The sequence below is a fragment of the Lipotes vexillifer genome, unplaced genomic scaffold, assembly GCF_000442215.2.
Source record: "Lipotes vexillifer unplaced genomic scaffold, Lipotes_vexillifer_v1.1 scaffold717, whole genome shotgun sequence".
In the NCBI taxonomy this organism is placed as follows: Eukaryota; Metazoa; Chordata; class Mammalia; order Artiodactyla; family Lipotidae; genus Lipotes; species Lipotes vexillifer.
In genome coordinates, this window is record NW_006798707.1 from 5,146,183 (window position 1) to 5,162,185 (window position 16,003).

The 16,003-nt window shown below is 49.8% G+C and overlaps 1 protein-coding gene across 2 annotated transcripts in view; it reads right to left on the reverse strand.

The window, feature by feature from the left end:
- Positions 1-16,003, reverse strand: part of XDH (xanthine dehydrogenase) — a 63,073-nt gene that overhangs the window by 37,450 nt on the left and 9,620 nt on the right. Inside the window, exons 3-12 of one of the 2 annotated variants that reach the window (XM_007470884.1) lie at positions 15,191-15,287; positions 13,773-13,881; positions 10,434-10,560; positions 9,420-9,481; positions 6,105-6,173; positions 5,700-5,786; positions 4,475-4,616; positions 2,203-2,295; positions 1,466-1,617; positions 91-184 (exon numbers count right to left, since the gene is read on the reverse strand). In XM_007470884.1, coding sequence (XP_007470946.1) covers positions 91-184; positions 1,466-1,617; positions 2,203-2,295; positions 4,475-4,616; positions 5,700-5,786; positions 6,105-6,173; positions 9,420-9,481; positions 10,434-10,560; positions 13,773-13,881; positions 15,191-15,287 — 1,032 coding nt within the window. Of the gene's footprint in view, positions 1-90; positions 185-1,465; positions 1,618-2,202; positions 2,296-4,474; positions 4,617-5,699; positions 5,790-6,104; positions 6,174-9,419; positions 9,482-10,433; positions 10,561-13,772; positions 13,882-15,190; positions 15,288-16,003 lie in introns of both variants that reach the window. The other variant, XM_007470883.1, reaches the window with a different exon arrangement.

Sequence of the window (16,003 nt, forward strand, 5' to 3'; positions counted from 1 at the left end):
TGGGCTCTGCTTCTCCAGAAAGTGACCTATCTTGTGAGACTCCACCCCATCCCCAGCCCTCTTTCCTGACCACTGTGTGAGGCAGCTCACCTCTGGACACGATGGTCAGCTTGGTCCCACTGGCCATGAACACAGGGTTGAGGTCGGAGATGGGGCTGGCTGTGATGATGTTCCCTCCAATGCACTAGGACAAGCAGAGAGAGCGTGTGAGAGAGCCCACCCCAGGAAAGCCCTGCTCACACAGCTGGTTCCCGAACACACAGAAGGTGGGGGACACCTGCTGAAGGGAGAGCCCTGAGGTTCTCCACCCCTGTGGAGACACAGGATCAGCACAGTAAGAACTTGGGCATTCGGGCAACATGCAAGAGATTCCAATGCCTGGTGTTGGCTCTCAGCTCTGAAATTTACCTGTTGGTAAACCGGGATCAGCCCCTTTCAATTGTCTGTTTGTTGGATCGATTTCACCCAAACTCTTTCTGAAAGGGTTGATGTGGTTTATCACAGAGGCCATAGAGATTTAGTAAAAGAGAAATAAAAGGTAAAGATCAAGGAAAATGAGGAGGAAGCCTTAAGGATGAACAGTGTGTTCTAACTGAGCTTCCTTGGCAAAGAATGTACAGAGAATCAGACACAGGGTTCCTATTATTAGAAAAGAGGAAGAAAACCAGGTGCTCCAGGAAAAAAAAAAAATCCTTCCCAAAAGTAGATTGCATCTGAGCTTGGGAACTCAGTAGAGTTTTCTGGGTTTATGGGGAACTCAGTAGAGTTTTCTGGGTTTATGTCTCCTTATCTGTAATCAAAGGAGGCAGGTGCCTGGGGTAGGGTGATGAGAATGGGAGTAGGCTGTTTTGCTTTGTTTTTTGTTCTAATTTAAAACAACAACAGCAGTGAAATGGAAGAGCCAGCTTTTCTCCCAACTCCATCAACAACCGTGAGACTGAAATGGCACCAGGTGTGAGAACGCCGTCTGCAAACCCAGAATTTGGGGGCTAGTCCGAAGACTTATTACAGTCAACAGGTGGGCCTCTCCCTCCTCTCAGGGGGTCTACCTCTGGTTCTCTCCCCAGCTCTGAAAGGCAGTCCCCCTTCCTATTTCGGCTTCTCCCTAACTTATCTCTCATCCACCTGCTGGCAGCCTCGACCAAGTCCAGGAAGAGGGGGGCAGGTGGCTCCAACCTCAGGGGTAAAGACTGAGTCACAGTGTGGGTGCTTCCAAGGGTGGCCCGCAGGCCACCTTCATCAGAAACACCTATGGGGCTTGTTAAAACCTGACCCGTGGGCTCCACTCCAGACCTGCCGTCAGACGCTCTGAGGGTAGGACCCAGGAGTCTGCATTTTCAACAAACACCCCAGGCAATTCTAAGCACTTAAGTTTGACACCCATTGGGTCTGCAGCAGAGTCCAGACTAGCCCCCCTCGCCTTGCGATGAAAATGTGCATCCTGGGCCCCTAAATAGGGACTCACCGCCACAGACTTGACCTGCTTCCCGGCAAACCAGCGCAGCTGCTGCAGGACGCCTCTGAACACCTCTGTTTTCTGGGTGGGAAGCTTGGCAACCGCATCGAGCAGGGTCTTTTCCACAGAGTTCAGGGGGCAAGCGGCTCCAAAGGAGATACCTGGGAACACATGCTCGGAATGACAGCGATCCCTGTCACAGCTCGGAAAGCACTTCCATACACAGCAACCCCAGTAAGGCTAAAGCAGGACGCACATCCTTATATGGATGAGGAAATTAAGGCCCAGAGAGGTCAAGTGACCTGCCCAATGCCACACAGCTAATAAAAGAGCCAGGACTCAACCCCAGGCCTGTTGACCCTACAACCAGAGTGCTCGTTTCTCTAAACCAGTGGTTCTCAACTCAATAAAATCAGATCTCTGAGGGTGAAGTCTCGGCATTTTTTTTAAGAAGCACCCCAAAACTCCCCCCACCTACCCCCTATTTCCATGAGTGATTCTAACATGCAGCCAGGATAGAGAACAGCTACGGAGAATCCCAAGCCCTTTGCCCGCTGGCACCCTACCATGGATGCTCTGAGGAGGAGGGCACTGAGGGTGCCGGCTTTCCCCATGCAGGGCGGCTCCCAAAAATGCAGGCGGCAGCGGGAGCCAAAGAGGAGTCTTTCCTGGCACTCGCCATCCCCCCGCATGACCCACCTCCAGCGTCCCAGCCCCTCTGTAGGCTCAGGCAAACCTCCCCTTACCCTCCAGTCCCTGCTCCACTGAATTCAGCTCAGGGATCCAGGCTGGGCAGATGATCACAGGAAACAGCTGATTCTTAAACTTCATCTCAATGCCTGAAGAGAAACAAGAAGCCTCAAGTTATAGGTCTGTTGTTTATCACCAGGGCATTTTTCCCCACCACTGCACACAGGACGGAGGACATATTCATGATCGTAACATGCTCTGTGGGTGACTTGGGATTAGGGGTGCAGTGGACAAGATGTGGGAGTAAGTGCAGTTTCCGCACAATCAGGCTGAAAGCTATGTCTTTCCCTCTCAAAAAAAACCCATCAGAATTCAAATAAGATGAACTGGAATTCGTGTGTGTGTGCGTGTGCGCATATGCGCATGTGTGTTTAATCACAGTATTAGAAAAAGAGCATGAAAATAAGTCAGGAACGCTTCTAAGCACTTTACATATTTTAACTCACTTAATCCTCACAATAACACTATGAAATACTGTGATTTTCTCTGTTTATAGATGAAGAAACTGAGGCACAGGGAGGTTAAGTTTCTTGCCCAAATTACACAGCTAAGAATGGGCATATTTCAGTACCGGAGCACTTATTAGAATCGGGATATAATAGTAATATGATATGAAAGTCTAACATTCAGACAAAAAAGGAAAATTGACTGAGGGAGAAAACTTCAGACTGGCCTCCCAGTCCCCAATATCTGTCTGAGTTCTTAAGGTGCATGGCTTGGTGGGACCGAATGTCTGTGTCTGGTTTCTGTCCTTCTGGTGAATCAAGTAAGAAATCTCTGCGAACAGACCTGCTTCTGTTCCTCAGACCCAGTTAGCACAGCACCTCTCCCAGCCCTGCCCACAGGGCTGTAGATGGAAAAGGGTAAGAAGGAAATGTCTGTGCATCACCCCCCCGCCCCTTTCCGGTGCTGTTGAGGGTCTCTGAAGGGAGGCGCAGGCTTTGAGGAGTCTGGCCTGTTTGAATATCAGCTCGTAGGGCAAAGAATGCAGATGGAGGCACTAAGTGGCTCATTTTGATAAGGGGTTGTCTATGACCCACTTCCCCCGACGTCACGGCGGTAGGTGGTTACACTGTGCGGAGTGTGTGTGAGGGAGGAGGTAGAGCTGTGGCATGGTCTTAAGCAATTATTTCTAACTTGGAGCTTATAATATCTTTGTGAATGCCTTTCTCTTAGAATCTAACTGAGCCCAGGACATTGTGTGACTCGTGGCGAGGAACATGTCATATACCCAAGGACCCAAAATATTCTTCCAGCCAGTCATTCTCCACCCTAACTCACGGGACCCTGGGCCCTTGGGTCATGGCTACACAGGCCAGCCATTGTGGTCATATCACCTGAGGCATGTCTCACAGGCCACCCTGCCATCCTGATGTGTCACATTACTGCAGCAGGGGACTCTGTACAGCACCTGTCCTCACAAGGGTGGCCCAGCTCAGCACTTCACCAGCCAGGCCCTCCTCTCTGTGGCTGAAGAACCAACCAGAACCCACGGCTTGGGGGGTCCCTCCAGAGCCAGAGCCAGGAGTCCCCCACAAGCTGGACTTGGCTGCTTAAAAGCATGTCAAGTTCCCCCAAACCCGGGCTCCTCTGAGGCAGACCTCGGCTGTGCCACCATCCTCTCCTTGGATCCCCACTGGGCTTGGGTCCAGCCAAGTGGAAACGGGCCAAGCCAGGTTTATAAATGGATGGAGACGAGCAGGGACCTGGGCACCTCTGCTCCTGTGTCTTCAAGCACCAAGCCCAAGAGCTGCATATCTGGTGTCTCCTTGACCTGTTCACGTACTGCGGGCCTCATGTCCCAGGTGGTGGCACCACACGGCAGGTGGCCACAGTCATGGGCAACACAGCACAGTCACACTTGGACACCTCCTCTCCCTAGCCTTACCACATCACCCCCAGAAAAGGGAGGGCAAGAGAGTGACCTTTATGGAACCCCTAGTGTCCGTGAGACACCGGCCCAGACACGTAAGCTACGTTGCTCCCTCCGCCTTTAGACTGGGAGACACTGAAAGGAAGGGGTCTGGTCCAGGTGATCTGGGTACCCCTGGCTCTCCCAGAATACCCAGCACAGAGCAGGCTCTCTGTCAGTGCTTACGGAGAACAGTCAGCAAGGAGCTCGGTTAGTACTCAGGACAACCCTTTACAGGAGGTGTTATTACTCCACATATGAAATGGGGAAGTGAGGGCAGAAGAGGACACACGGAGGACACACAGCCACAGGGGCTGAACTTGGCAGACTGGCCCAGGGCCACCCCGCGCCCTTACCAATCTCTGTGTTCCCCACCACCAGCTTGGCCTCAGGGTGCTGCGCTTTGAGGTCCAGCAGCTCGTTCAGGGCCGAAGCCTGGATCCAGGTCACACGCTCCCCTTCAAAACGCAGCTGCTTCTGTGGAATGTCTTTCAGCCTCTGGAAAGTGAAGTTTTCTTACTGTGCTGCCTCTTCCTCCCCACTGCCATTCCCAGGGCCATTGCTTTAAGTTTGCAAGGGGATCAACTCTACTACGGATTTGTTTAATACTGAATTCAGACGGAAAATGCATGTCAGGGGAGAAGGGAGGGAGGACACCACGTATCGAGGCAGGAATTACGTTGCAGCTCTTTTACAGACATTATGTCATTTAGTCTTCAGAAGATCTCAGTGAAGGAGGCACTGTTAGTCTCATCTTTTACAGCTGAAGGAGGAACCTGAGGATCAAGGTTATGGGACCTGCTGAAGGTCACTGCCGCAAGGTGACTTGAACTGTCCCACAATGTCTCCAGGAGGTACGGGAGGGGGATAAGAAGGGAATGCAACGGAAGCTTGGCTCTAGAGCATGAGGGGTGATGCGGGGCTGAGAGAGAAAACCCCCAAATCAAACTGATGGTTTTGCAAGGTTTCACAATCCAGAGAAAGATATGCTGGTGGTCTGCTGCAAAGCCGTTCTTTCTGGCCTGTTGAATTCATAAAGCAGTCTTCATGAGCTCACCACCCCCTGAGAAATCTGCACTTGAGAAACCTTGAGAGTAGCTTGATTATTATTATTATTATTATTTTGGTCATGATGTTGGAGTGAAGGAGCAGAATCATCAAGGTGAGAAAGTAGGCATGAGAGGTGTCCTTAAGACGTGGCTGCAGGCCATGGATTGTGTCCTTTGAACACAGCTCTCTTTGTTTGTTTGTTTCGTATATAAATGGACTGCTAACAGAAAGAAGAATGGATTGCTTGAGGGCTTATACATGAGATTTAGCCAGGAGGTCACCAAATACTTCTGGAGCTCCTGCTACTGTACACAGTGTGCCAAAGGGATCCACTCCCTCAGAGTGACACGTGTGAGAAGGAGAGAAGTGTGGGTTCCTGTGGGAGTATGTGGCACAGGGACTTGACGTTTGGGTGTCAGAGAAAGGAAGGGAAATTCAGGCTGAAACCTACAGGACAAGGAGGACACAAAGGCCCCAGTGGGTACGAGTGGGACCCAACAGGTCTCCAGGGGCTCATGGGGCATCACCTACCAGCAACTCTGGGGGGAAGATGGGTTCCTGGGTGGGATCCAGGGGCATGAATTCCTCTGGGTTGAATAAAGATGGCGAGAGAGTGACCTGCTGGAAAAGGGGACAGATGAGTGATACACTGTCCCCTCCTTTAAAATGCCCCATAGGGCTGGCCTAGCCCTCTGTCCAAGCGAGCTCATCCACAGACCCCAGCAGGCTGGTGGAGGAGCTGGTATCTCCTGGGAAGAAGGGACAAGGAGGTCTTGACAGAGGATCCGGGGATAATGTACACATTCACCACCCTCATGGTTGGGGCGTAACTGTTTCCTCTTCCAGCCACCACTGCCCAGAGTGTAGAGAGAGCCCACTGGCTCCTTTGATCTGCGGTTGGCCCTCAGGCTTCCAGGCTGAAAAGGATCCACTTACCTTGTGGTCTTTCTTCTGGTTCATGCAGCAGTTTGGGTTGTTCCCATTTCCTCCACAGCATCCACCATCCTAGAGAGATGACCAACATTCACACAAAGATATTTGCAAAGAGTTTTCACAGAAGCTAAAGAACCTAGATTATTACTATCAAATGAAATCTGGGTATGATACCTATTCCAGCATCAAAAGGAACAGCAGATACCCCACCCCATCCCACTTGCCTCTGCACAGAGGAAAGGCCTCTGCTTTAACTACTTTCACTTTGTTAATGTAGATTAAATAACTTGAGAATAAACAAACAGGACCTCTCCTGGAAGCAGCAGGGATATTTAATTATGTGAAAATTTCTCCATAAAAGCTAGTCCTATTTTATCGAATCATCTCTTTTGCCCACATTCCTCTTCAGTACTGCTTCCTGAGGAGGCCTTTGCTCCCCGACCAGGGATCGAAGCTGCATCCCCTGCAGGGGAAGCACAGAGTCTTAACCACTGGACCACTAGGGAAGCCCCTCATGCCTCTACTTCTAAACCATCAAGTTCTATGGGAATGGGCTGGATGCCTCCCAGGCTGGAGTCTTTGTGGGGCTGTTGCCAAAGACGTTCAGGACCAGCGGTGTGCCCGGCCAGTGTGCCTGATGGCCTTTCCACTCCTTATCAGGCACTTCTCGCCAGAAAGCTCACACTCTTTATTCCTCACTGCAGGCCTGTTCTGGAGGATGTGTACAGGTCTGATGACTCATCACCTACAGGGAAAGGACTTGCTCAGGACCTCTTGGGGTGCCAATGGCGGAGCACAGAATAGAGCCCAGATTGCTACCTCCCAAAACCAATGCACTGAAGGTGGGAAAGGGTGTGTTCACCTGACTGATCTAGCCCAAGGAGACAGGAGTCTCAGCTCAGGGCCCCAAAAGACACTACAGAATCGTGGAGTTGTGCTAAGAGGCAAAAGTGGGGGAACTCCCAGGCATAGACCTAGACACATTTCCAGGACAGCCATTCCTGGGGGAGCAGGCTGGGAGTAGCCCTTCCTTACGTGAATAATGGAAGACACCATTTATGCCGACATTTCCCAAAGGGTGAGTCACCACCCACCAGTGTTCCCAAGGAAGTTCTCAGAGGGCCAAGGAGGCCGAAGGTGTAGCCTCTGAGAACGTGCAAGCACTGTCAGACTTGCCTCAACCCCCCTGCACATGCTGCCCTGCGTGCAGACCCCTCTTGCATTCACTGCTTTGCCACTGGATCTCAGAGCAGCTCGGTCTATTTTATACCGCCACACCACCACCTTGCCCTTCCCCTCTGAATTTGGACAGAACAGAGAGGGCCTCTTCGCATCTCTCTTTTTGGAGGAGTGATGTGGAAAATTACCAGGCCCTGCGTACAGTAAGACAACAGCCTCCCTCACCTGGTCCTTGTGGGGAAGGATGTATTTCGCAAAAGTGGATTATTCAGATAATGAAAGTGTCAGCACTTTCTTACTTAGATCTTTTTCCTTGATAATTCATTGATGTGTTTATGACGTAAATTACTGTAACGTACAATAATGTGTCACTGCCCTCAAGGCCTACTGCGGTTAGATAAGGCTAGGGTTTTTCCCCAGAGAGATTTCCACTTTTCTCAGTAGGCTAAAACTACTGGGCTTACTTTCATGGTTCCCCCATTTCCTTCCTTGCTGCTAGATGAATGTTGTCATTTCCTGCTGTGAACAGGCTGCCTCGCTATAGCATGCTCTTCTCACCCTCTTCCGGTGTGTGCTATGGCCATGAAAACTAGATAGATGAGCTTTTTAGAACTGTGTGTAAGGTAACAATTAAAAGGCTCTGAATAAAGGCCTTGGGGGCCTCCAAGGAGTAACATGCATGAGCTTCTGAGCACATTCTGTGTGCCAGTCATTTTGCCTGCTTGGAGGACACAGCTCTACTCTGCTCTACACTGCCAGGCAGCTGGAGTGAAGGGGGTGCAGCTCACCTCCTCCCATGGTGTCACAATAGACTCAGGAACTGTGTAAATGATGATAAAACTCTGACCCACAGAAGGAGTATAATTGTCAGCTACACTCAAAAGCCCTTCTCTCTGGAGAAACTAGGAGAGCTGGTCAGACTGTATTTCTTTGAGAAGCCTCCTATGAAATAAGTACATGCACAAGATTAACAATCCCTGGTTCTCAGGGAAGCCTAAGCAATACATGAAGATCAAATATGGGTAATGGAAAAAATGTACCAGCATCATAATTTATGTTGCCATTTACTGAAAATGTAAGATGTGCCAGGCATTGTCCTAAGAGCTTTACAAGAAGTCCTTTCCACAAGCACTGTAAGGTAGGTATTATTACAATCCCCATTTTAGAAACAAGGAAATTTGCCCAATATCATGCATCAGTTAAGTGATGGAATGAGCTTTGAACCCAGGTCTGCAGATTCTGAATCTAAGCTTTCAATCATTTTCATTTAAATCCGTACCTCCTGGCTCCTCATCATCAACAGCATTCACCAGGATGTGGCATTTTCCATCCTTAGAGGCTCCATCTCCATCTCCACCCTTTTGGACTATTTGGACACAATACTCCTTTTTGTACTGTACCAACTCTAAAGGTCAGTGAAAGGCACAGGAGTCTGTGACTCTCCCCTTAACCCAGAATCAAATTGAGATGAGACAGTTTGATTGGAGTCAGGATCAACTTGACCCAGCTGGGAAATCAGGTAAAATCTGGGGAGATTAAGCCAAGAAAGGAGAAGCTAGCCCTCCATCCTCCTTGCCAGATGACAGGTGTGTGTCTGCATTTATGTAATCAATGCTCATGCACCCCAGCTGTGGTTTCTCACTCAGAGTAATATGAACACTACAGGGGTTCACACACTGTCTGAAGATCTAATTAGCAGTTTCATAAGCCCAGCAGAGTGCCAGCTGCAGAAAGCAGCCGGGACAGGAAAGGAGGAGGGACTCAAGTGCTGAGTCAGGCTGGGTTGTTATTAAATGCCACGTTCAGCACCTGTGCCGTGGGCTGACCATGCCAGTCACCAAGGAAGGATGCCAAGCCCGAATGCCCTGGAGGAAATTAGCTCTTAGGCAGCATGTCTCTTCCAGTAACCAGTTCTCCAGGCCTTCCCTGGAAGAAAAGTCTCCATGCTATTGATGAGAACCACCACCTCCCTCCAACCCCCAGAATAAGAACGGCACAGCCCAATGCCCTTGTCTGCCAGCTGGCCACGTGATCATTTTTCTCTGTGACCCAGAGGCCCGTGGCACCCCTCCCAGCTGTGATTCCTGAGTGCTGCTGCTTCAGGAGCAGGGCCACTGCTGCCCCAGGGCCCCAACTTACCTTGGCGAAGGTCCGGAAGCCCTGGAGGATGGGTCTGTAGCCTGTGCAACGGCACAGGTTTCCTGTGGGCCAAGGAACAAGCTGCAGTGTCAGTGCAGGCCCCGGAGCAGCTAAGGGGTTTGTGGCTTTGCTCCCAGCTCAGTTAAATGCCCTCTTTACATATTTTATTTTCTTTGCTTGGAATGACCCTCCTCCTGCTTGTATCCCTGACTCCAAAACATCTACCACTTCTTCCAGGAAGCCTTGCTAGAATGCCTAGACTGGATCAGGTGCTCCTCCTAAGTCCTCCCAGGGTGCCTAGTCATAGCTTTATCGGTGAGCTTATCAAACTACATTATAAGCTCTCTTCCCCTTCAGAGTACAACCCCCTTGAGAGGAGGGACTGTGTCTTTCATCCCTGTGTCCCCTGTACCCTGTATTGTGCCTAACATATGATAGGACTTCATATAACTGACTGAATAAATGATGCATTAAAATGGACTGAATGAATGGGGAGCCTTCTCTACTCAATTCAGAGGAACAGATACCAGGCCCAACCATCTGGGCCTATTCACAGAAGGCAAAGTGGGAAGCCAGTCCCTGCTCAAGGCTCAGAGTCATGGCCTCCTTCCTCATAGGTGGGCCTTGCCCTGCAGAATCCTGCTCTGAGGAAGCAGCAAGGAAGACGCCATGTCATTAGCTTCTGTGCCGTTTCCCAAACGATCTCCTCCCACTCCGGCCACTCATGGCTACCCCATCCTAGCACGGGGTGAGAGCAGGAGACACCTCAGGAAGATGAACACTAAGGCAGGAGACCCCAGAAGGTCTCCAAACCTCCCAAGTGTTCTTCCAATTAAGAAAGCGCCACCCTTCCAGTCAATCGTAACCAACATGGTGGGATGGCTTGAGCCTTTCCCTCGAAAGGCGGTGCCTGGAACTCCTAGTCCATGCCTGGCATCCACTCTGGCCCTGCCCAGCCCTCCTCAGAGCCCCACTTGCCACTCCACCTCCCGGGCCCTGCCTCAAGGCCCATACCTTGGAAGGCATCCTCGATCTCCTCAACAGTGGGCTCGGGCTGGTTCCGAAGCAGCGTGTACATGCTCATGACGATGCCGGGGGTGCAGAACCCACACTGGGAGCCGTGGCTTTTGGCGATTCTCTCCTAAAAGGGGCAGATGACGTAGACACCTGTGTTGCAGAACCCCTCCCAGGCTCCCTCGTGACTCAACTGGAGCCAGCCCATGTCGACAGGCAGTGTAGGGTAGCAGACCGCATGAAGTCAAATCGTAGTGCTGCCACTTCCCAGCTGTGACCTTGGCCAGGTTACCAAGCCTCACTAAGCCTTGTCTATATGTTTAGGACCATCCTAGCACTTAGAGGATTCAGTAAGATCATTCACGTAAAACTCTTAACATCATCCCTGGCATAGAGGAAGGAGTCAACCCATGGGAGTTATTAATAGGACAGCCCCCTCAAAGAACAACTGTTAAAGCCAGAGGGGCTTCTCACCCTTCATTCCCTTCAATAGAGAGAGGAGGAAGCAGGCTCAGATATTTAAGACATGTATGCAAGATCACACATGGTGAATGCAAGAGCTGTGTCAGGTTCTTTTAACTACCCCACAATCCAAAATCAACCAAATGAATGCATTTTATTCCAAATTAGAATGCTGCTGTATTCTCATGTGAAGGCAATCCTTGAAGTCCAATGGGTGGGGGTGGGGACTTAAGAATTGGGAAATGTGTGATATAGAATTCACTAAAAGCATTGAATGTCACAGAATTTTCATTCAAACCTGCAAGATTTTTATTACAAGGAGATTCTCCTCATCTACACTATTTTTTAATCTCTGAGAATCTCTCTTGGAACTTACATTAAGTAAAATTGCTAGAATGTTGTATCCCCAGTGCCTAGCATGGATAGTCATTCATTTGACAGATATTTACTGAGAAACTATTATGTACCAGGAGGGGTAAAGGCACTAGGGACAGAGAGTGAAGAAGAGAGATGAGGGTCCTGGTCTCATGAAGCTCATATCCTAGTAGGGGAAATACTGACAAAAACAAAGAAGAAAATTTGAGGTGGAGGTCAGTGCTATGTAGAGAATTAGTACAAGAGGACATGACCCAGACTGACTAGTGGCTATTTGGAGTGGTTAGAAAAGTCACTCTGAAAAAGTGACCTTCCAGTTGAACTTAATGATGTAATTTGGTGCAGGGAAGGGTGTATCCCAGGCAGAGGGAACAGCGAGTGCAAAGGCTCTGAGCACAGACAGTGCAAAAGTCTGATGCGCTAGAGCTGCTGAAAAGCCAGGGTGGATGGAATCCTGGGACAAGGGATGTCAGCTGGAGGAACAGGCAGCAGCCAGTCCATGCAGCTCTTCATAAGCCAGGGTTAGGGATCCGGATTGTTATTCTGGGTGTGATAATGAGAGGCCTTTAAGAGGAATTTCAGCAGGGCTTGATATGATCGAATTTGTGTTTTTTAAAGAATCACTCTAGCTGCTGCGCAGGGAATAGCTGTAGGCGCAAGAGAAGAAACAGGGGAACAGGACACTAAAGTGGCCTAGGCAAGAGGGTATAGTGACTTGAACCAAACATTAATGGGGGAAACAGAGGAAAAAACTGAAGATTTCACTGTAAAGTCTGGAGGTAGAGTAGTTACTACTTCTGGATGGATTGGATGTGGTGTATCAGAGAAAGAATCATAGGTGACTCCTAGATTTCTATCTTGAGCAGTTGGGTGGATGCTTTTGCCACTGACTCAGATGGAGGAAGACCAGGGAAGAAAGAAGTTGGGGGGTTTTGTTAAGTTTGAGATTAGACATCCATCTAGTGATTTAAGTAGGCGGCTGGAAAGAGGAGTCTGGTCTCTGAGGAGAGGTCGAAACTGAAGATACAAAGATGATGCATTCACATGTAGATGGCATTAAACTCACCTCAGGAGAGTGTGAAGGTGGAGAAGAGATGGGGCCCAGGCCGGAACCCAGGGTGCTGCAGCAATTAGGCACTGAGCCGAGGAAGAGCTGTACATGGTGCAAGCATGGAGGCAGGAGGAAAATGAGGGAAGTGTGCTGTCGTAGAAGCCAAGAGAAAAACATAAATGGACAAGAGGAAGTGGAATCTACAGCTTATTTGGAACCAAGAGAAGTATGTCAGGAATAAGGATCTATTCCATCGGAAAGAGAGGGTTTTCGCCTCATTGTATGGATATGATCCCTGTGTTTAAACGGTTCATTCTTTCTTTCATCTGTGTTTCAAAGAAAATTACAAGCCCTCATTAATCTTCTCACATCTGCTTTAGGTTGGACAAGTTTAGTAATCTGCCCTTTTCCTGCCTAGGAAGCAAAGACATGGCAGTGAAGCAACACCACCCCACTGCGCTCTGACCCCACATGACTGGCCCCGGACGCTCCCTCCAGGGAGTATAATTAGTTTGCTAATTATACTTAGTTTGCTAATATATAATTAGTTTGTATAGTATAATTATAATATATAATAGTATAATTAGTTTGCTAATTATATAACCGGCGATCCTGGCTCCAGACTCACATAAGGGGCACAAGGGTGGCAGGATCTGAATGACACAGTCAAGGGAAGATTAAGAAAAGGGCCTGGCTCAGGCACCTTCCGTGATGCAATCTCCTAAGGACCTCCTGCCTCAGTTTCCCTAAACGTAAGCACCGGGAACAGTGGCTTTTCCTTCCCACTGTGCTCTGCTCCCACATGGGCTCCATTCCACCTTGTCTACGAGCATCTTTTCTCTCTCCACAAACCCTTCAGACTACTGCCCACTCTTCCCCAAAGTGTTCCCAATTTCGCTTCATCCTCAGGTCCCTGGCACCATCAGGGAGAAAGCACTGGTCAGACACCCATGTGTCTGTTCTCTGACTCAGCCCTTGCTAACCTCCATTTTAATGAGCCCATGTCTATATGATCCGTGGGTGGAAGGTGAGAGGTGCAATGAAATTACCACTGGAGGGAGCAGGGAGTAGGTGGGTTTTTTATCAAGGGGCACAGAGCATTCGGAATCTTCAACCTGAGACGGCAAGGGGGCTTCCTAAGCACGCTCAGGCACAAGGTGAGGAAGTTCCCCTGCCCCTCCTCCCTCCAGCTCTGACACAGCTGGACTTACCAGCCGCCAGATCCAGTTGACCTCTTGGTTCCCATGGGGCATATGCAATGTCACCATCCACCCAGACACAGGAGGGAGCTTCAGGCTCGGGTGCCTCCACTTTCTGCCTCACAGCCATCCCCTCACCTCCAGGAGGATCTGGGGAGGTGGCTGGGCCAGAATGCCACCTTTGCCCGGGAAGTGACACGCAGCCCAACAACTCAGAGCAAGTCTGCAGCCTTGGTCAGAGCCTCTGGTTACCTGCACAGGATGCAGCCTCGTCTTGGTACTTCCAATTCCTTCCACAGTTGTCACGGCAACATGGTGCAAGGAGCAAATGGGGGCCAGGCAGGCGTTGGCAGAAAAGTGACTGGAACCCAAATTAAGGTCATTCCATTGACCACTCAGGTCATCAGAGCAGACCTGAGTGCAGGGTCTGGGAGATCTGTGATGCCTGTGTCACTTCTCTTCTCTCTACATTATGTCCTTGTCTTTTCTACAGGCGTCCTCACCTCTCTACCCAAGACTCTGCGCCCAAGCCCCTCCAGCGTCCTGTGGAGTCACACATCGGTGCGCCCTAGGCCTCTGAGCTGGAGCATGGGAGCCAGGGTCACTTTCAGCTGCCTCTTAGCCCCACACTGGAGGCTGAGTCAAGAGGAAGCTTCTGGCAGTTTCCAGGCCCAAAGTGTGCTCCTCTCTCTGCAGGGCCCGTCCTTAGTCACTTCAATTTCAGAACCTCCTATCACTTTTGCTTCTCTGCTTTCACTCACCTCCATTTCTCCCATTCCTCTGTGGGGAGAGGGAGGGGACATCCCCAGGTGGCATGGGACACCAACCCCTTAGAAATAGCTTCCCCACATCTATCCCTTTATTCATCGCTCATTCACTCATACAGACAACATCAGTTACTGAAAGACAACCAAGTGCCAGGCACCCTGCCGAGGGCTGAGGAAATAAAGGTGAATAAGATGGAATCTCTGTCCTCTAATAGCTTGCCTTCAACTCAGGAAAACAGAAGCCAGTGTGAAGATGAAATTTAAATATTTTACGGTAAGTGTTTCAGGAGGGCTATGCACAGGGCACCATGGCACCAGCAGAGACAAGGGGCACCTAACCCAATCTTGGGAGGTCAAGGAAGGCTTCCTAGAGGAGGTGATATTTTGCCCAGTCCTAAAGTGCTAGTAAGAGTTAGCCAGGTAGAGAAGTCCTTGAGAAAAGGACATTCAAGATGGGAAGCAGCTTCTGCAAAGACCAAGAAATGAATGGGCATGGAGCATTGGTAGTTCACAATTGTTTCTGCATGAACAGAGTACTGGACCCGTGAAGAGAAAGAAAACTGGAGAGGAAAGGTGGGGAAAATCGAAGGACCTCACATGTTGAACAAAAAGATTGGACTTTAATCTGGGGACAATGGAGGCCTACTGAAGGATTTCATGGGATGTGATATAAGTCTGAATTTTAAAAAGATGATTTTTTTCAGCAGTTCAGAATCTTGTCCATATATATTTATAAGCCAGGAAGATACTTCCTGAGACATCATTCTATAATGTCCCTCTGCATGACCAAAGCCTACTTGGAAACACAGGGGCTTACGCGTATATGCGCACAAGCACACTCACTCAAAAGCTGACCCCTGCATCACAGTCCTCAAAGGCCATCAGCTAGCAGGCAAAGGATACATGATCTTGTCCTGGAGACGATCATACTTGGAAAGCATCACTGTGCAGGCCCCACAGCCGCCTTCTCCGCAGCCCAGCTTTGTCCCTCTCAGCCCCACTGGATGGTCAAGGGTTAAAGAATATGAACTCAGAGGAAAAAAAGTCTTTGTTGGGATGCTGGGAAATGCCTGGACTGAGCTTCGAGTGAAGAACCATTCGTCCACACACAGGCTCAGTCCCCTCAACACGGGAGGCAGCAGACCCACGTGGCCTCCCACTCAGACAGGCTGCCCTGCATTCCGGGGAAGCAGGGAATGAGGCCAGTTCCGTTGTACAGTAAAGGAAAGGCACCAGTACCCATGTGTCATCCCCTGGGACTGGAGTTCCACTGCTCTCTAGTCCTGGAGATTTTCTTGGGATCAAGGTCTTCTAGGTGTGGTCTTAAAAGTCCCCCAACCCTGTGGTCTCACTGGGCTGGTAAATCAGGCACCTCAAAGACTGAGTATGTGGGCCAGCCCTCACATCACCCCAGCTGGTCGTGCAAGGAAGCCACTCAAGCCAGCATGGGACTTGCTGAGCTCGGCTTCCCTCATCCCCCCGCCAAACCTTTTGGATTGATGAAGTCCAGGGACCAAAATTAAGGCTGGACCAGGGGCTTCTGAATATCCATCCCATAGGGTATGTGAATGGAAATTAAAATGAAGATACTTTTGAGGTCAGAAACCAATATTGGAGCCACCTCTTATATATTGGGGGAAACAAAATCTCTGATACTTTGCGCTTGAAAAGTGCCTAACTAATAGGCTATTCTGGAGAACAGCAGTTATGGTGGCC